Source organism: Caretta caretta, chromosome 14, assembly GCF_965140235.1.
Source record: "Caretta caretta isolate rCarCar2 chromosome 14, rCarCar1.hap1, whole genome shotgun sequence".
Taxonomy (NCBI): domain Eukaryota; kingdom Metazoa; phylum Chordata; order Testudines; family Cheloniidae; genus Caretta; species Caretta caretta.
In genome coordinates, this window is record NC_134219.1 from 38,421,172 (window position 1) to 38,441,978 (window position 20,807).

At 45.9% G+C, this 20,807-nt stretch overlaps 2 protein-coding genes across 2 annotated transcripts; both read right to left on the minus strand.

Annotated features, from left to right (window-relative positions):
- Window positions 1-3,964: 3,964 nt before the first annotated feature.
- Window positions 3,965-5,778, minus strand: LOC142068966 (uncharacterized). The gene is made up of 2 exons (XM_075119082.1): window positions 4,894-5,778; window positions 3,965-4,506 (listed from the first exon to the last, which is right to left on the minus strand). The coding sequence occupies exons 1-2, from the start codon at window positions 5,471-5,473 to the stop codon at window positions 3,965-3,967; spliced, it is 1,122 nt and encodes a 373-aa protein (XP_074975183.1). The 5' UTR covers window positions 5,474-5,778.
- Window positions 5,779-9,998: 4,220 nt separating this feature from the next.
- On the minus strand, window positions 9,999-10,961 carry LOC125621453 (olfactory receptor 14A16-like). The gene has a single exon (XM_048818313.2). The coding sequence runs from the start codon at window positions 10,959-10,961 to the stop codon at window positions 9,999-10,001; it is 963 nt and encodes a 320-aa protein (XP_048674270.2).
- Window positions 10,962-20,807: the final 9,846 nt, after the last annotated feature.

Consider the following 20,807-nt stretch of genomic DNA (forward strand, 5'->3'; position numbering starts at 1 on the left):
ATTGGGCTTTTCTTCTTCCCTCACGTCACTGAGGATTTCACAACACTGGGCCTGAAAAAATTCCTGTGAAGTTAGAGGCAGGAAGTTTGAGAAGGGACTTTTATCATTTGGCCCTTATTGTCCAGCTAGATTTGAAGTGTCTTTTCATGGTTGCAAAATGAAATGTGGACACTAAACTTTGGTGCCTTAGATGTTTCTAAGGGTATGTCTACACTACGGAATAAGGTCGAATTTATAGAAGTCGGTTTTTTAGAAATCGGTTTTATAAATTCGAGTGTGTGTGTCCCCACAGAAAATGCTCTAAGTGCATTAAGTGCATTAACTCGGCGGAGCGCTTCCACAGTACCGAGGCAAGCGTCGACTTCCGGAGCGTTGCACTGTGGGTAGCTATCCCACAGTTCCCGCAGTCTCCGCTGCCCATTGGAATTCTGGGTTGAGATCCCAATGCCTGATGGGGCTAAAACATTGTCGCGGGTGGTTCTGGGTACATATCGTCAGCCCCCCGTTCCCTCCCTCCCCCCGTGAAAGCAAGGGCAGACAATCATTTCGCGCCTTTTTTCCTGAGTTACCTGTGCAGACGCCATACCATGGCAAGCATGGAGCCCGCTCAGGTAACCGTCACCCTATGTCTCCTGGGTGCTGGCAGACGCGGTACGGCATTGCTACACAGTAGCAGCAACCCCTTGCCTTGTGGCAGCAGACGGTACAGTACGACTGGTAGCCGTCATCGTCATGTCTGAGGTGCTCCTGGTCGCCTCTGTGAGGTCGATCAGGAGCGCCTGGGCAGACATGGGCACAGGGACTAAATTTGGAGTGACTTGACCAGGTCATTCTCTTTAGTCCTGCAGTCAGTCCTATTGAACCGTCTTATGGTGAGCGGGCAGGCGATACGGACTGCTAGCAGTCGTACTGTACCATCTTCTGCCGAGCAGCCATGAGATGTGGATGGCATGCAGTCCTTCTGCACCGTCTGCTGCCAGCCAAAGATGTAAAAGATAGATGGAGTGGATCAAAACAAGAAATAGACCAGATTTGTTTGTACTCATTTGCTTCCCCCCCTCCCCTGTCTAGGGGACTCATTCTTCTAGATCACACTGCAGTCACTTACAGAGAAGGTGCAGCGAGGTAAATCTAGCCATGTATCAATCAGAGGCCAGGCTAACCTTCTTGCTCCAATAAGGACAATAACTTAGGTGCACCATTTCTTATTGGAACCCTCCGTGAAGTCCTGCCTGAAATACTCCTTGATGTAAAGCCACCCCCTTTGTTGATTTTAGCTCCCTGAAGCCAACCCTGTAAGCGCCCCTCCCAGCGTCAGAGCAATGGCAAACAATCGGGCATCTGAGAGTGCTGTCCAGAGCAGTCACAATGGAGCACTCTGATGGGGCTAAAACATTGTCGCGGGTGGTTCTGGGTACGTGTCGTCAGGCCCCCGTTCCCTCCCTCCCTCCGTGAAAGCAAGGGCAGACAATCATTTCGCGCCTTTTTTCCTGAGTTACCTGTGCAGACGCCATACCACAGCAAGCATGGAGCCCGCTCAGGTAACCGTCACCCTATGTCTCCTGGGTGCTGGCAGACGCGGTACGGCTTTGCTGCACAGTAGCAGCAACCCCTTGCCTTCTGGCAGCAGACGGTGCAATACGACTGGTAGTTGTCCTCATCGTGTCCGAGGTGCTCCTGGCCGCGTCGGCTGGGAGCGCCTGGGCAGACATGGGCGCAGGGACTAAATTTGGAGTGACTTGACCAGGTCATTCTCTTTAGTCCTGCAGTCAGTCCTATTGAACCGTCTTATGGTGAGCGGGCAGGCGATACGGACTGCTAGCAGTCGTACTGTACCATCTTCTGCCAGGCAGGCAAGAGATGAGGATTGCTAGCAGTCGTATTGCACCATCTTCTGCCAGGCAGGCAAGAGATGGGGATGGCTAGCAGTCGTACTGTACCATCTTCTGCCGAGCAGCCATGAGATGTGGATGGCATGCAGTCCTTCTGCACCGTCTGCTGCCAGCCAAAGATGTAAAAGATAGATGGAGTGGGTCAAAACAAGAAATAGACCAGATTTGTTTTGTACTCATTTGCCTCCTCCCCTGTCTAGGGGACTCATTCCTCTAGGTCACACTGCAGTCACTCACAGAGAAGGTGCAGCGAGGTAAATCTAGCCATGTATCAATCAGAGGCCAGGCTAACCTCCTTGTTCCAATAACAACGATAACTTAGGTGCACCATTTCTTATTGGAACCCTCCGTGCAGTCCTGCCTGAAATACTCCTTGATGTACAGCCACCCCCTTTGTTGATTTTAGCTCCCTGAAGCCAACCCTGTAAGCCGTGTCGTCAGTCGCCCCTCCCTCCGTCAGAGCAACGGCAGACAATCGTTCCGCGCCTTTTTTCTGTGCGGACGCCATACCAAGGCAAGCATGGAGCCCGCTCAGCTCACTTTGGCAATTAGGAGCACATTAACCACCACACGCATTATTCAGCAGTATATGCAGCACCAGAACATGGCAACGCGATACCGGGCGAGGAGGCGACGTCAGCGCGGTCCCGTGAGTGATCAGGACATGGACACAGATTTCTCTGAAAGCATGGGCCCTGACAATGCATGCATCATGGTGCTAATGGGGCAGGTTCATGCTGTGGAACGCCGATTCTGGGCTCGGGAAACAAGCACAGACTGGTGGGACCGCATAGTGTTGCAGGTCTGGGACGATTCCCAGTGGCTACGAAACTTTCGCATGCGTAAGGGCACTTTCATGGAACTTTGTGACTTGCTTTCCCCTGCCCTGAAGCGCATGAATACCAAGATGAGAGCAGCCCTCACAGTTGAGAAGCGAGTGGCGATAGCCCTGTGGAAGCTTGCAACGCCAGACAGCTACCGGTCAGTTGGGAATCAATTTGGAGTGGGCAAATCTACTGTGGGGGCTGCTGTGATGCAAGTAGCCCACGCAATCAAAGATCTGCTGATATCAAGGGTAGTGACCCTGGGAAATGTGCAGGTCATAGTGGATGGCTTTGCTGCAATGGGATTCCCTAACTGTGGTGGGGCTATAGACGGAACCCATATCCCTATCTTGGCACCGGAGCACCAAGCCGCCAAGTACATAAACCGCAAGGGGTACTTTTCGATAGTGCTGCAAGCTCTGGTGGATCACAAGGGACGTTTCACCAACATCAACGTGGGATGGCCGGGAAAGGTGCATGATGCTCGCATCTTCAGGAACTCTGGTCTGTTTCAAAAGCTGCAGGAAGGGACTTTATTCCCAGACCAGAAAATAACTGTTGGGGATGTTGAAATGCCTATATGTATCCTTGGGGACCCAGCCTACCCCTTAATGCCATGGCTCATGAAGCCATACACAGGCAGCCTGGACAGTGGTCAGGAGCTGTTCAACTACAGGCTGAGCAAGTGCAGAATGGTGGTAGAATGTGCATTTGGACGTTTAAAGGCGCGCTGGCGCAGTTTACTGACTCGCTTAGACCTCAGCGAAACCAATATTCCCACTGTTATTACTGCTTGCTGTGTGCTCCACAATATCTGTGAGAGTAAGGGGGAGACGTTTATGGCGGGGTGGGAGGTTGAGGCAAATCGCCTGGCTGCTGGTTACGCGCAGCCAGACACCAGGGCAGTTAGAAGAGCACAGGAGGGCGCGGTACGCATCAGAGAAGCTTTGAAAAACAGTTTCATGACTGGCCAGGCTACGGTGTGAAAGTTCTGTTTGTTTCTCCTTGATGAACCCCCCCGCCCCTTGGTTCACTCTACTTCCCTGTAAGCTAACCACCCGCCCCTCCTCCCTTCAATCACCGCTTGCAGAGGCAATAAAGTCATTGTTGCTTCACATTCATGCATTCGTTATTCATTCATCACACAAATAGGGGGATGACTACCAAGGTATCCCAGGAGGGGTGGTGGAGGAGGGAAGGAAAATGCCACACAGCACTTTAAGCACAGCACTTTAAAAGTTTACAACATTAAAATTTATTGAATGACAGCCTTCTTTTTTTTGGGCAATCCTCCGTGGTGGAGTGGCTGGTTGGCCGGAGGCCCCCCCACCGCGTTCTTGGGCGTCTGGGTGTGGAGGCTATGGAACTTGGGGAGGAGGGCGGTTGGTTACAGAGGGGCTGCAGTGGCAGTCTGTGCTCCAGCTGCCTTTGCTGCAGCTCAACCATACACTGGAGCATACTGGTTTGGTCCTGCAGCAGCCTCAGCATTGAATCCTGCCTCCTCTCATCACGCTGCCGCCACCTTTGAGCTTCAGCCCTGTCTTCAGCCCGCCACTTACTCTCTTCAGCCCGCCACTTACTCTCTTCAGCCCTCCACCTCTCCTCCCGGTCATTTTGTGCTTTCCTGCACTCTGACATTATTTGCCTCCATGCATTCGTCTGTGCTCTGTCAGTGTGGGAGGACAGCATGAGCTCGGAGAACATTTCATCGCGAGTGCGTTTTTTTTTCTTTCTAAGCTTCACTAGCCTCTGGGAAGGAGAAGATCCTGTGATCATTGAAACACATGCAGCTGGTGGAGAAAAAAAAAGGGACAGCGGTATTTAAAAAGACACATTTTATAAAACAGTCGCTACACTCTTTCAGGGTAAACCTTGCTGTTAACATTACATACATAGCACATGTGCTTTCGTTACAAGGTCGCATTTTGCCTCCTCCCACCGCGTGAACGGATTTTGGTTGAATGCCAGCAAACATACACTGCAATGCTTTGTTCTACAGTGATTCCCCAGTACGTGTTGCTGGCCTGGAGTGGTAAAGTGTCCTACCATGAAGGACGAAATAAGGCTGCCCTCCCCAGAAACCTTTTGCAAAGGCAGAACCGCAAATGCCAGGGCAAAGTAATCCTTTCACATGCTTGCTTTTAAACCATGTATAGCATTTTAAAAGGTACACTCACCAGAGGTCCCTTCTCCGCCTGCTGAGTCCAGGAGGCAGCCTTGGGTGGGTTCAGGGGGTACTGGCTCCAGGTCTAGGGTGAGAAACAGTTCCTGGCTGTCGGGAAAACCGGTTTCTCCGCTTGCTTGCTGTGAGCTATCTACAACCTCCTCCTCATCATCTTCTTCGTCCCCAAAACCTACTTCCGTATTGCCTCCATCTCCATTGAAGGAGTCAAACAACACGGCTGGGGTAGTGGTGGCTGAACCCCCTAAAATGGCATGCAGCTCATCATAGAAGCGGCATGTTTGGGGCTCTGACCCAGAGCGGCTGTTCGCCTCTCTGGTTTTCTGGTAGGCTTGCCTCAGCTCCTTCAGTTTCACGCAGCACTGCTTCGGGTCCCTGTTATGGCCTCTGTCCTTCATGCCCTGGGAGATTTTCAGAAAGGTTTTGGCATTTCGAAAACTGGAACGGAGTTCTGATAGCACGGATTCCTCTCCCCAAACAGCGATCAGATCCCGTACCTCCCGTTCGGTCCATGCTGGAGCTCTTTTGCGATTCTGGGACTCCATCATGGTCACCTGTGCTGATGAGCTCTGCATGGTCACCTGCAGCTTGCCACGCTGGCCAAACAGGAAATGAGATTCAAAAGTTCGCGGTTCTTTTCCTGTCTACCTGGCCAGTGCATCTGAGTTGAGAGCGCTGTCCAGAGCGGTCAGAATGGAGCACTCTGGGATAGCTCCCGGAGGCCAATACCATCGAATTGTGTCCACAGTACCCCAAATTCGAGCCGGCAACGTCAATTTAAGCGCTAATCCACTTGTCAGGGGTGGAGTAAGGAAATCGATTTTAAGAGCCCTTTAAGTCGAAATAAAGGGCTTCATTGTGTGGACGGGTGCAGGTTTAAATCGATTTAACGCTGCTAAATTCGACCTAAAGTCCTAGTGTAGACCAGGGCTAAGATCTTCGATTTCCCTCTCGGTCTTTCCTCCATGCACACAATAACAGTTCCTCCTCCGAGCTTTATCTACACAGAGACTCACGCAAAAAAGCAGAACATGCAGAAAAAACATTGTGCATGACCAAGTATTCAAGGTTGGAGGGAGGGTAAAGCAGCTGTTCACATGTTTAAACTGAGTCCATCTTCTCAGTCTGAAACAGCATGGCACTGCACAGCTGAGGCCCTAATATTGGAACTAATCCTTGACAAAATATGAAGTCTGTCTGAGATTTTCAAAAAGGCCTATGGGAGTTAGGCACCCACACCCAACTGTAATTTGGGTGCTTAGTTCCCTTCACTTCCTTTGGGAATCCTAGCCTTCCTGGTTGCCAGACGCCAAGGCAGTTGTGGCTTTGGAATTACTGGCCATCACCTCTTCCACCAAGTGTAAAAAAGCCAAGTCAACCCCATAGCCTTACTTCAAGAGGCAGGATGACCTTATCATGTTCTTCCCTTCCTGTGGGCTTCCCAGCCCCCATATACAAATGGAGCTTTCATTGTTTTGGTTCCACCATGCTTAATTTACGTAGGAGACACATAGACTGCTGCCTTCTCTCTTTTCTGGGAGGCAACCAGTTTCTCCCTGTTTGGCCACAGACTTTAAAACAGAATATAATTAAGGATCCATATTTCCTCATATAGTGTTAATACATACATTTCACAATGATATTAACCACAAGGGTGTCATTAGCTTTCAGAAAAGACCTCACTCTGTCGACTCTTATAATACAGTAATATTGCTTATCACTTGAGGTTCAGACCCCCTGTCTTTAAATGGACCAGAAAACTTACCAGAGTGATCCAGTGGATCAAGTGGAGAAGAAAGAAATTGATATCCAAACATGAAAGCTCCTGGTGATGCACAGAGCATTGGATATCAATCAAGACTTGGACAGGCTTCACATCTGATGATGTGATGGAGGAAAAAGGTCTGCTATCTGTGGAGGAAGCAATTGACAATGAAGAATATAACATCAAATTATATGCAGAGTCAACCAGTTTAAAGATCATCTGGTCGCGATAACAAGTGATGACCGAGCTGCATCACAGCCCAAGAAAGCATGAAAGAAAGGAGAAAGCTAATTGCCAAAGAAAGGGTTGAAAGATTTACAAAGAAATGAATGGACAGACAGTGGTGGAGAGGGATCAAACCCATTAGTGAGAGAAGTTTAACAAACTTGTGACTTGAAGAAAGATACCTCAAAAGAGAGACAGAAAGCGTGATTAGGAGAGCACATGAATATGGCTTAATGATGTAGAAAGCAAAATTGAATGACAAAACTGCAGAATGTGTTCTGAAAATGAAGAGATGGGGAGCCTGTGTTGAGCTCCTGCAGGAGCCTGACTGGGAGAGAAGATATGAATGGATGCAATGCGGTTGCCAAGTGTCTCCCTTGGAGCCTCTGTGGCATATATGAAAAAGAGAGGCCATGGGTCTGGGATGGGTCTGGCAGAGCTCCACTGCTCAGAGATCTGAGAAGCAGAGAGAGCTGAGCCTGATGCCCTGATCCAAGAGTAAAGGCTAGAAGAATTTCAGGGATCAGGAGACTCCCCCAGGGGATCCAAAGGGGACCCAGGGTCAGGGAGGACTTGGGAAGAAGTTCTCCACGGCAGCCAGAGGAGATGCCTGGCTGGAGGGATCTGCACTCTTGGGCAGGAACAGAAACCATCAGAGGGACTTAGGAGCCCAGGAGGGTCATAATGGCCTAGTGAGCCTGGAGAAGGCAGCCCCTAGATTCTGGCTTTTAACTGTTATTCGGTGTAAATAATCCAAACCCCAGAGGGGAGAGTAATTCCAATGCACCAATTGCAGTGGGACATTTGACTCGGGAAGGAGAGGAATTGGGGCAGTGGCTGGGTGTGAAAGCAGTTTGGGTAAGATCCTGTTACATGCAGCCTTTGGCTCTAACCCGGACCCTAATCCAGCAAAGTGCTTAGGAATGAGTTTAACTTTAAGCTTTGAAAGGACTACTCACGTAGTTAAAGTTAAGCACATGCCAAATTGGTTTCCTGAACCAGGGCCTTTGTACAGGATATTCAAGGGCGGCGGGGAGGGCGGGGGGTTAATTCGTAATCATGAGTGTTCAGCATGGATCCTCCAATGATATCAATTCTCTTTGCGCTATTGACTTCAACGGCACTGTAACAATTTACACCATCTGAGGATTGGCCTCTTCATTTTTAAGCTTTCTAATTCTTCAATTTATCCAGTCAAAGAAAAGAAACAGTGTATTGAAAATGTATCCACATGAAAGAGCTCTAAGTTCACACACCCAGTACATAGGATGAGGTGCTTGTTAATGAGCTGTGGAGTAAGAAATATTCATAGACATGCTTTGGTGAATAACGTTTAATAAAGAATACTTATAAGAAAATCATTATCTGGACATAGACAGTCATGGCAGGAAAAGCTGCACAATAATTAGCATAAACTAATTCATAATCAGAAATCTAGCATTATGACATAATTAGTTTGTGTATTAGGACAAGGAACGGTCCCATCACTATGTCTGTCTAATCACATACTCCTCTTTTATCTATCATATACATAGTTTACACAACAATCCACAGAGAAGGAATAATAAATAAATAAATGAATCAACCAAATTCTGAGCTCCTTTCTCATCTTGTGAGCAGATCGACCCAGGATGCCGCATGGTTATGCATGGTTATGCTTATGCTCAAATAAATTTGTTAGTCTCTAAGGTGCCACAAGTCCTCCTTTTCTTTTTGTGAAACCCCTATGTAGCCAATCATTTCCCTCCCCACCCCACAAAAAAACAAAACAAAATCCTAAAAGCAAATTGACCAACTGATAAAACAAAACAATAGCCAGACGAGCTAGCTGTTACAATCTGTCCCAGTACCCAGTTGTATAGTCACTCATCTCATGAAAGCGGACCCAATCACTGGGTGGCATATTCTTCTAAGGTAATTGTATCTGGGTAGAGTCTCACCGTTGTTTCTAGCTCTGGGGCTGTAGACACCATTCCCCAGCTCAGACCTCTGGTCTGACGCCCTTCCTTTGGCCACTGGGAGGCCCCTGTCCAGCTGCCTCAGAGCTCAAAACCAGTGTCTGAGTTCCTCCAAGCCCCCAGGTCACTTACACACACTCTGCCAGAGCTTCATCTAGGCTTTGCTCACTCTGGTTGAACCCCTTTAAGATGAATGTGACAAGAAGAAGAGGAACATGGGTTTAGCAAAGGTATTTCTTAACCACAGAAACTTTATGCATTAAGCCCTCGAGCGTTACAGATCTTTGGAAAGAAGATGGTCCTGAGACACCCCCTCCCCTAGTCTGATCTCATCCATTCTGTGAGTCTGAGGTTTCAGGCTGGGCAGAGTCCCTCCCGCGCTCTTGCTCCTGCAAGTCTTTCCTACGTGTGGGCATGGTTGGCCCCTCTCTGCATAGAGCAGAACAGCACTCTTAAATAGGCCCCCTGTCACTGTGCCATGGGTTCAAACAGTGAAGTTCCATCTCCAACATTCATTCCTGTGGGCCCCCTGTATAGAAAAATCATTTTTTTGCATGTGGGAGGGCAAGTAGTCGAGACACAACAAAACTCAATGGCCTCAGACTCTCGCCTGGGTGGCTCTCAATGAGGTCCTCCTATGATGGCGTCAAACACCTTTCCCAGGCAGGGCAGCTGTCTGGAAATCAGCACAACAGGCTGCCATTGAGGCAGGCCAGACTTGTGCTGTCACCATGCCAATATTTCCACACACACTACAACAGAGTTTACAGTTTGACACCATCATACCCCAGTCTGTCACACAAGCAAACAATTAACCAAAAGCCATGGCACCCCAAGCAGAGTTTATGCCCCAAGAAAGAAGACAGAGAGACTTCATGAAGTCCACTGGGGACTTGATTATGGCTATTCATTTGAGGTGGAAGGTGCTCGGATGATGGGTGTCAGTACAAAAAACATGATAGACAGATAGGTAGAGTCTGATCTTATTTACACCGGTGTAAATCTACAGTAACTCCACCGACTTGAGTGGTGTTTGTCTACATTTTTACCTGTCTAAATACACCTTTCTGCATAAGCAAATGACAAAGTATGTTCTCATGGAGTTGATAATGTCATCAGAGGATTACATTTATAAAGAAACACAGAATGAAATCACAACCAAAGGGAAAAAATGGACAGTTTATTTTTGGTGGATAACATCCTCGCTATCAGTTTCCTCAATGCAGCTTTGATCTCCTTGTTCCTCATGCTGTAGATGATCGGATTCATCACTGCTGGCAGCACGGAATAGAGAACAGCCACCACGAGATCCAGAGTTGAGGTTGAGCTGGAGGTGGGATGACTGTAGGCAAAGTTAGCAGTGCAAAAGAACAAGGACACCACAGTGAGGTGAGGGAGGCAGGTGGATAGGGCTTTATGCCGGCCCTGCTCAGCGGGGATTCTCAGCACCATGGTAAAGATGTGAACATATGACACAATTATTAAAACAAAGCAACTTGAAGCTAAGCACACACTAAAGGCAATAGCCCAAGTTTCACTGAGGTATGTGTCAGAGCAGGCGAGCTTGAGGAGCTGGGGGATTTCACAGAAGAATTGATCCACCATATTGCCTCCACAGAAGGAGACTGCAAACGTGATCCCAGTGTGGAATGTAGAGTAGAGAAAAACACTGATCCAGACACCAGCTGCCATTTGGACACAAGCTCTCCTGTTTATCACTCTCTCATAGTGCAGAGGTTGGCAGATGGCGACGTATCGATCGTACGCCATTACAGTCAAAAAAGCAAGATCTGCTGAAACAAAAAAGACAAAGAGAAAAACTTGGGCAACACATCCAGAATAAGAAATTGACCTGATGTTCATGAGGGAATTCGCCATGGATTTGGGGACAGTGACAGAGATGGAGCCAATGTCTAGAATGGACAAATTCATCAGGAAGAAGTACATGGGGGTGTGAAGATGGTGGTCGAGGACAACAACGGTGATGATGAGAAGATTCCCAATCAGGGCTGCCAGGTAAATCACTAGAAACACCATGAAATGTAAAATCTGCAGCTCCTGAACATCAGAGAATCCCAGGAGAAGGAACTCGGTCACCGTGGTTCGGTTGGACATTTTCTTCCTCAGTGTGATGGCTGTGGAGGGAAGGAGAAGGGCAATGGTCAGGATTATAGTGACAGAGGAAATGATCCTGATTCTCTTTCTGTAATATCTCATAATGTGATGTCAATGGTGTACAGCACTCATTACTTCCACTGTTGAGGAGTCACAAGTGCTCTTCACCCATCACTCAAAGCAGTAATCAGGTGCATTATCACATTAGTGAAAACTGGATTATTTCACTTAAACTCAATGGTGCTCGGTCAGTTTACACCATCTGAGGCTCTGGCCTTAGAAAAAATGCAGTATGAAGGATGGAACAAAGTACAATCCAAATCCAACAGTTCTAGCCAAGATGGTTACCTATTGTGACAAACAGCAAGCCCACAACTTGGGCATGAAACTAACATACTAAAATGACAGCACAGCCCGATTCCCACTTTCCAGAGAAATACGACATTGACTCACCCAGATTCCTATGTGGCAGCTTGTCTGTGATGATTTCTCCACATAGACGGCCTGCTACCTATTTACAGATTGATTTAGGACACCAATCCCAGCTGCACTTCCATCTCTGTGTGATGATGGGCTAGTAGCATCACTCAGTTACTTCTAGGTTGCATTATTTCCCTCTGTGACTTTGTCTATGTTGTGCAGGTCAGTGGCAGTCAGGAGACTTGGGTTCTGTTCTTGGTTCTGCCACTGATCTGCTGGGCGACCTTGGGCCAGTTACTTCCCCTCCCTGTGCCTCTGTATCTCCTCCCTCCCTTTCTCTGCCTTGTCCATTAGTACTGGAAGCTTTTAGGGGGGTGGACTGTGTCTTATTATGTGTATGTTCTGTGCACTGCTCAACAGCACTGCCATTTAACTGGCAGCAATATAGGACAGCAGATATGGTGCTGGAGCAGGAGATTGAGGTTCTAATCCCATTGACCTTCTGTCTCTGCTTGGGCAGTGTCAAGATAGAAAGGTTTTGTCTGGGGGCTTCAACTCTGTCTTTTAGCATCATGACACTTAAAATATATTCTTTGGGGCTATCGACTTGACTGCACTCAGTTTAACCATCCTGGAGCTATCCCTTTGAAACAGTTGCAATAGAGCGAATGGGTTTGAAATGGTGGTATTAGCGGAAAATCTTAATGTTCCCTATCCTGGTGCAAAGTTTCCAGTTCCAGGTAGACAGACATTTTCTGCTTTAATTATTTCAAAGGCAAATTGGGTTTTGAATTGAACACATTTTCATGGAAAGTCTCTGCTATCCTCGATATATATTTTGTTTTTCCAAGGACAGCAGAGGCTATTTTTTTGTTCAGTTTTCAACAGCTTTTAGTTAAAATTGTTTTCTTCTCAGTTGCCATGATGAAACAAATGTTTGAGTTTTCACAGTTTCTATGAAAAATCAATTTTTGCTGCTGAAAAATAAACAAAAAAATAAGTCTGATCGGTGCTAGGTATTTGATTAAATTGATAGTAAAACTCTTCAAGAGTTCCAATTCTCATGCATATTTATGTTCCCAGATGTGCCCTATATATCAATACCCTAACATATTTAATTGAAATAGGAAACTTACTTTGCTGGGTTTTGTAGAATTTTTCCCAACTTGTGATGCATTTGATCCTCCTCTGTTAGAGTGATAATGTCCAAATAATCATATCTGTCTATCATGCCCCTATCACTGTATTATCCAGAAACTGTTTCCTGAGTTGCTGGGTCTCTCTGCAGTTCCTAGAAAACAGGGATCCACTCCATAGATGTGTGTGCCCTGCTCCCCTCCTTGGGCAGGATAGTCCGAGAGGTGATGGACTAAATGGGATCAGAGACTGAAAGCCCCTCCCAGCTCTAGAGCTGATCCTGGTTTGTGCAGGGGCAAAATAGCTGAATCCAGTCTCCAGGGTTGTGAGCCCAGCTCTAATCTCAACTCTGAAGCAAACCACCCTGACAACCTGCACTAGCTCAATCTAGCCTCAGGGAACAGCTCCCTCCCTGGATCTCAAACAATGGCAGCACCCCTGGAAGGACCCTTGGCTAAAAATAAGGCAGGGCTGAGGCTCAAAGGGTGTCCCAAAGGGCTTGCAGAATAAAATATATATGTATAGCAGAGACATGTCACCTACAATCACTAAGAGCCTAGTAGCACCAGATGCTCAGCTGGCCTGGAATAGCCTATTCCTTCATTAACTCCACATAATTACCTCTGGGTGAGCAGAGATTCCCCCCACCCTTCCTTCTCCTGCATTGCATCAGCAGCTCTTGGAGTACAGCCACCAGGGGAACCCACAGCTCAGGCTGGCTGGGCTGATTGAATTAGGTCATTAAGAGGTACCCAAAGCAAACACTAACAACTAAGAACCATGTCCACACTCGTGTAGCTAGGGCTATTTTTGCCAACTGGGGATCTGGCTCTTTGATTTCAATGGAGCAATGGCTGATTTACACCAGCTGGGGATCTCGCCTGTTACACAGTTTCAAACCCATATTCTTTGCCTGTGAGTTTAAACCAAAGATGTGACAAAAGTTCTGAATCCATCCGCACTTTCTTCATTCTTTGTTCCATGGGATTAATCTCAAGTGTGTAAATTTTAATGTTAAGGAGCGATTCATTCCCACTAGGGACAGAACTTTGGAGGAATTCACTGTTGCTAAGATTTTCTGTGTCTGAGCTTTGACTTCTATTGGGATGAATGGCCCAACTTTCTTTCTTTCTTTCTTTCTTAGCAATTACATTTTTTTCTTACTGCAGGCAACACTATAATAAAAGGCTCATTAGGCTGCAGGTGCAATGCTGCATGGCATTTTAACAGTGTTTAATTCACACTGGTTTGTGTATGTCAGAGAGACTGAACAAATATGAAGGGCCAGATCCCCAGCTGGTGTAAATTGGCATAGTGCTGTGGAGCTGTGACAGTTTACATGAGGTGAATGTCTATACTGTGGTGCATACTTTGATGCTTATTGCTCTGTCAGCATTCTCATTGTTTAACAGCACAATCCCGTTTTAATGCTCATGGAACATTCCAAGATCATAGTTAATAGACAGAAATCTGAGAGATGGGTACTCAGCCAGTAAACAAACTTAGAAATATTATAGTATAGTTAAAGTTGTGTTGTGACTACCATTTAAAAGTCGGCTTTCTAAGGCCCATAACATTGACATGCTTAGTCAGATTCCCTTGAAAATTGGTGTGCTTCCAGAGGGTGCAGGGTAGGATTAGTAAACTGAATTAGGGGTCATTAGACCTAGGGATTATGGAGCTATAAAAAGTCATTTGAGCTAGGGGTCGCGGAGATAAAAAGGATTTTTCTAGGTGAATTTTTTTGTGCAGTGCTAGAGCTCAAACTATTGATGTGATGAGAGTCAAAAATGTCTCAGCCTGTTGAGTTTATTCTATCTTTGGGGAACCCAAGCTGTATTTAACACAATGTTCACTGTGAAGGAAAAATCTAGTAGGCCTAAACTAATAGGCCTAAATCTTCAGTCACGCTAACTGTGTATATGAAGCATAAGAAGAGAGTGAGGAAAATGCCATTGAGGGGCAATTGCAACAGCACAGCTTAAGAAATGTAACCATAACTGCTAGAAGTTAGAAAAAACCATTAGCCACAAAGGAAAACACCTGTCAATAACAGAAAAAGCTTGTTTTTGCTAAACACCAAGTAAGGCAAAGCTACTGTTGAAGCTTGCACTATATGCCAAATAAGAAAAATGCTGTTGAAGGAAGTGGGTTTGGCAAATTGTGGTTTTCAGCAATATAAGCTCCTATATTTCTGTTTACGCCAGAGCAGCTCCAGCTGACTCTCCCTGTCTGAGCATGCTTGAATAAAGCTGGCCTCAGGTTTGTTCTGAACCAAACACAATGTGTGGTTAATTTTCCACCACATCACTTCTTACTGTCCTCATGCACCAGTACAGAGAAATAGCCAGAGGGTTTCCATTCCAGCCATTTTATACGCTTTGAACCTTAAACCTTGTAAGTGCTCTAAAATCCAGTCACTCAGTTTGCTTTGAAGTTTGGTTTGCCTCCAGGGGGCATGGGGTTGTGATAGTGATCCAAATCTGGGGTCATTTGACTAAGGGTTTTCTGAGTTATAGCCCCCCAAAACAGTTTCCTGTTGCTTCCTTATAGGTATTAAAGGGAGAGGTACGAAGGAGTGAATGAATCACAGAACTCATTGAGAATGATGGCGAGGCAATGTCCATGCACCAAAGCACACAGTGTGGAGGGAAGGAAGGGTCCCCCATGGAGGGGCCATGGACTCTCCTTTGGGAGGAAGGGGCCCTCCCTTCCATTCTACTATGTCCCCAGCTTGTTCTCATCTCTTCTCACTGCATCCCAATCTCAGCAGCTCCATCAAGCCAAGGGAGCTGGGCCAGAGGCACTGAGGAGTGGGATGGTGATGTACCTGGCTATGGCTGTTCCCCTTTCCTTCTCTTAGTGGGTTGAGGTCCTGGCTCCTCACTGAAGGCCAGGTTTTCAGAGGTGTTGAGGGAGCGCAGACGGCACTGACTGGAACTGGAGTTTTTGTGGCTGTGGCATTTCTGCAATTCAGTCCCTTAGTCCATCCTGCTCATGGAGTTGAATTCAACTCAACCCACGGTATCCGTTCTGACTCATTCGCCTTGCTGCTTCCCAGACACCGAATGGCGATGGGACGGGAGTGACTTTTCGGGGCCTAGAGGTGACAGGTCCTGGGTCCCATCCCCAATCTCCTGAGCCTAATCCAGCCTCTCACCTTGTCCCCATCAGCTGGGCAGCTTCCCCCAAGATGGAGAACAGCCTGGCTGATGGACAGCAAGGGGTCGTAGATGGCCAGCAGCACCACCTGCAGAAAGGATCTTCTCTGCCCTTCAGAGAAGATCTTTCCAAAGACCTAAAAGCAACAGGGCACGTGCCTTTGGCAGATTGCACAGAGCCAGCTCCAAATCCTGGGGCTGGGATGGTATCGCCCTAGAGTGGCCCCAGTGGCGGACTCAGGTACCACTCCCCACCCCACTGATGTTTCTCTCAGCCTTTCGTAGGGTGCAGTAATGCATCCCAGGATAGGAGCTCACCATGTCCCTGACCCAACGCAGAGCTGTTCTGCTTCCTGACTCCCAATGGTGATGGGAAACCCCCACACTCTCTCTGTGCTCCCACAGGGAGCTGGGACTCCAGCTGAGATCTGGTCAGATAATAGCTGGGCATGTTCTTCACCGCTCACTGACCCAGCAGCTCTGCTCTCAGACACTTGGGGATCAGCCAGGGAGACAGTGGCTGGATCCCTTGAGGCACAATCCTGCATTGACTCACCCACCCAGGGGATTCCCTTTGATCTCTGTAGCACACACAAACCACAACCATTAGTAAGGCCCAAATCCAGGCCTCTCACCAACCATAGGGCACCAGGCTGCCTTGGGGAGCGAGAACCTCTAACCCCTGTGAGACCCAGGAGATGGCCCTGAGAAGAGCCACTGGCTCCTCCCCAGGGAGACCCTGAGATAAAGGAGGGCCCTTGGGGAATCGACCCTTCCCTCCCACGGGCACAGATTATTGGAGAGGGGGAGGGAATTGTCCTGAACCTTCCCTTCACCCCAGAGAGCTGCAGACATGGGCAGGGATTCTGAAACCCTGAATGATGAACAGCACATCATCAAGGAGACAGGTCAGCAGTGACTGACCACCTATTGCCCCAACCTCTGATCTAGTGAGACAATTATGGGACATAACCCAAAGGACATGGACAGAATCCTGAGAGCAGCAAAAGACCTTCTACAGCTCTTAAATCAGTGAGTCCCATATTCCCCCAGATCACTGAGTCTCAGCCCCATGGGGAGGGGAAGGCGCTCATTTTTGCAGAACATTCACCTGCCGATGGACCATGACCTGCCTCCTTCTTCCACAGCACATCGCCTTAGATGATTAGCAATACATATGAAATTAATAAGAAGGGCTTTTTTTCCTGTGTGATGAAGTGAATAAAACATGCCTCTTTACATTCAAACTAAACTTTAGAATACCCTGCTATGATTTCAGGATGTGTCTGCAAACTTAATTGGTCACTATAGGAAACTGAAGTCTCAGAATCAATCCCCAAACACATGATTCTACCACTTGAGCTCAACCAAACAGATTCCTCAGGTGGTAGCAGTTGTAGATACTTATTCTCTTTGTGTCCTTGTTGCCAGAGAGGGATAAAATCCATGTGACCGAGGAAATCGAGGCATGAGAGTCACCTTGTAGAGTTCCTTCTATTTCTGCCCACTCATGGCAGAGGTGGATTAAGATTGATTGCGTCCCTGGTCACAAAAAACAAACAGCTCACCCCTCACCTCAGGGCCCTACCCCCTGCTCCTCCCCTTCCCCCTGCTCCTCCCATTCCCATCTCAATGTGCCAATGCAGAGTAGCTCCGTTGACATCAAGGGTTTAATACTGATGAGTTTCTGGCCCAATGCCTCTGGGATCAATTCAGTGGTAACATAAACACTGGTATAAGTTACTTACCTGGGGTCATTTTGTTCTAACCTTGGTGTAAATGGAAAAGTGTCATCACTTGCACTGATCTGGCATTCCATGCGGCATCCCATGTCAATCTACTCACATCCAACCTGAAAAAGGACATCAGAATTTGGTTGATTCTTTTATTTATTTATTCTTCCTTCTGTGCATCGTTGTGTACACTGCTGCATATATGGTCGATAAAAACTGGGTATCTGATTAGATAGACCATTCCTTGTCCTAACACAAAACCTAATTGTGCTATAATGATAGATTTCTGTTTGATTGTGAACTAATAGATAGATAGATAGATTAGATTAGATAGATAATGCAAATTATTGATCCTCTTTTCCTGCAATGACTGTCTATGTCCAGATCATAATTTTCTTATAAGTATTCATTGTTAAACATTATTTACCAAAGCATGTATATGAATATTTCCTATCCCATATCTCCATTACAATCAGCTCATCATATGTACTCAGTCCCTGGCCTTAGCCCCCACTGGTCATTTGAAAAGACAAAAGATACAAGTGCATTTGTTTGTAGCTAAAAGTTACACTTTTCTCCACCCCTCCTCTCTCTCTCTCTCTCTCTCTCTTTATTATTTTAAATAAATTTAACTCTTTGCAAATCCAGATGTGGAAGGTGGGGTGAGGAGTGGGGAAAGAGAATAAACCCTTTAGCATAAATGATACGATCTGCTGTCTGGAAGTCAGCATGGGAAAAAAAAAACAGAAAAGCAAAATACTTAATTTATAAAAGCAGGTGTAGACAAAGAGGAAAAATAAGGTGACAAAACTTCCCTTTTAAACTCTCACAAACCAAACTGACTTTAGCAATAAATACATTGAATAAATTCAGTGAAATTAATAATTTTAACCCTTTAGGACTCCAAATGTCAAATTTGTAATATAATTTTCTATATATAGCAATAATCATTAGGGGAAATTATGTATATTGCCTTAAGTTAATTAAATTAATACAATTAAGGGGGCAAATAAATGAATATGAATTCTAATTCATTTTATGGGAGTATTTAAATGGAAAGGTAACGGATAACCTGCCTAATCAATCATTTAATCCCTTTTGTTTCCTGGCAAGTATTGTCTTAATGGATTTAAGTTTCAATGTCTTATCTTTTATGGCCAAGTATAACAATTGTGGTGCCACATTCATCTTAATTGTAAGATGTCTTATATATATATGCTATACATTTGTGTGTCACGTAACTATTTTTGTCTTATTTGGTTTTATTGTAAGAACAAAAATTAATTTAGTGTGCATAATTATAAAAAAAAGAAAAAAAAACAATGTTGCTTTTCACTAGTGGTACCGTACTACTTTTAATCATCAGTTTAGCAAATTATCATAACATCGATTCAATTATTCGGCAAAATTATTTTTTTAAATTTATTGGTTAGTGGAATTGATGTTTTGTACAAAACTGTTAATAACCCATAATGGAGGTTTAATTGTTATAACAAGCAAATTAATTAAAAAACTTGGGTAAAGTCCTTTAACTATCTGTAGCGGGGCAGTTACCCTGCTCCTAGGAAAAAAAAAGGTAGGCTGATTGGAAGAGGTAGCCACAGCTGTGGCCACACCCAATCAGGCCACAGCTGGCCCTGATATAAGGGCAAAGGGAGGAGCTGGATCACTCTCACTCTGGCCTTGGAATGGGAAGGACCTAGTTGCCTGAAGGAGGCTAGGGGCTAGGGCTGGGGAGTTCTGGCCTGGCGAGTCCCCAGGCTAAGGCCTTGCTGAAGGGCAACAGAGGTACTGGGGCTGCAGGGAGACAGCTGGGCCAAGAAAGGCAGCAGGTCAAACCCCTCTTGCTAGTGATGAGTGGCTATTACAGACTGCAGTTTGCCCCAGAGAATGGGGGCTAGATGACAACTGGCAGAAGCCACTGAAACAAGGTGGGTATAGAGGGTTGGGTGTTCCCCTGGGAGGGGAAACTGAGTGTGGGGGTACTGCTGTGGGCAGAACCCCACAGTAAAGGGGCACTGGGGTCTGGGAGGGACATGAGGGCCTGGAATTGAGCTAATTCCTGAGGCAGCCAGCAGGAGGGGCCACGGTGGTGAGTGTTTGATCTGCTACACTATCCATCAAAAGACAGAAAGTCAAAGGGGGAAAGTAAACTTTTTTGCATAAAGATCACCTATACATGAAAGTGAGTTACTGGAAATAAGAGTTCGATTGATAAAATTCATTATGCTAACAACTTTAAGCTGTTCAAAAGAGAATTCTCTTCCCAGCAGAAGAAGTCATAGAAGGCAACATCCTACCAGGGCCGTTCCTATGGATCTGCTTCCCAGTAGGTAGTAAATGAGGTTCATATCTCAACATCCATAAAACTGCAGTAGTGGGGACCTTCTGAAACAATGCATTGCAACCAATAACATGATCTCACAGGAATCCGCAACTTCTTTGTGATATATTTTATCTGGACAAAATCTTCTGTATATTTTGTTGTATGGAAACTTGATAATAATGGAACAACTAATAACGTAAAACACAATGCAATTGAAAGTACAAATAGCAATCAGGTGTCTGGTTTTGCCAACAGCATTTCCTTGTTAATTTAGAACTTAACAAAGGAAGAACAAGTGTTTTATAAATAAGTATGGATCTCCTCTCCAAAGAAAGAGGGACCCGAAGGGAACCGTGTACCACAAACAACAAAATTATTCTATGGGTTGTAGATCCACTCAGTGATCACCACAGTGACAACTGCAGAACCCATTTCCTGTACAGAATTTGAAGTAGGACCAAAGATGGACTCACTGCTCCTCTGATATCTGGGCCTTTGATAAATAATGTTCAGGTTATGCATATATCTGGGGTTTTAAATTTGTTAAATTAGAATATGGCAGAGATTGGTCTTTGTAATGATACTAGTGTATCCAGGTTGTACATGTTGGTTTGATTTGAGAGACTGGCTGCATATCCTACAAAAAATGAGGTACTATAGGAGGTCAGAAAAATCAGGTCTCCTCTGGCATTCAGAACATGGGGGTTACAAAGCCTAAACAGAATTATAAATTCTATTGTGGGCCTTTTCAAATCAGGTAAGTCAATTTGGAACAGGGTACACTAAGAGAATATCAAAAAACAGATCCTCTATTTCCGTTATAAAGAGGCTGATATAGTACTTAACCCAATACCAATGAAACAGATGGGCTAGCTGAGGAAATAATTAATGTTAATAGTGCAAAGTGGAAAGATAAATACAGGGGTAAGGAAATATTTTTCTACTGCTTATAGCAGTTATATATTATAAGCTGTGGATGAAGTACAAAAGGATCCTAAGGGACACAGAGTGCCTAGATTAATTAAAGACAAATATATGCTGCCATAAATATAAAGGGAAGGGTAACCAC

Coding starts and splice junctions, on each gene's coding strand:
- LOC142068966 (XM_075119082.1), bottom strand. CDS start 5,473: ATGCAGAGCTCATCAGCACAGGTGACCATGATGGAGTCCCAGAATCGC. Junction 4,507..4,893: donor AGGCGGAGAAGGGACCTCTG/GTGAGTGTACCT, acceptor TTTCTCCACCAG/CTGCATGTGTTTCAATGATC.
- LOC125621453 (XM_048818313.2), bottom strand. CDS start 10,961: ATGTCCAACCGAACCACGGTGACCGAGTTCCTTCTCCTGGGATTCTCT.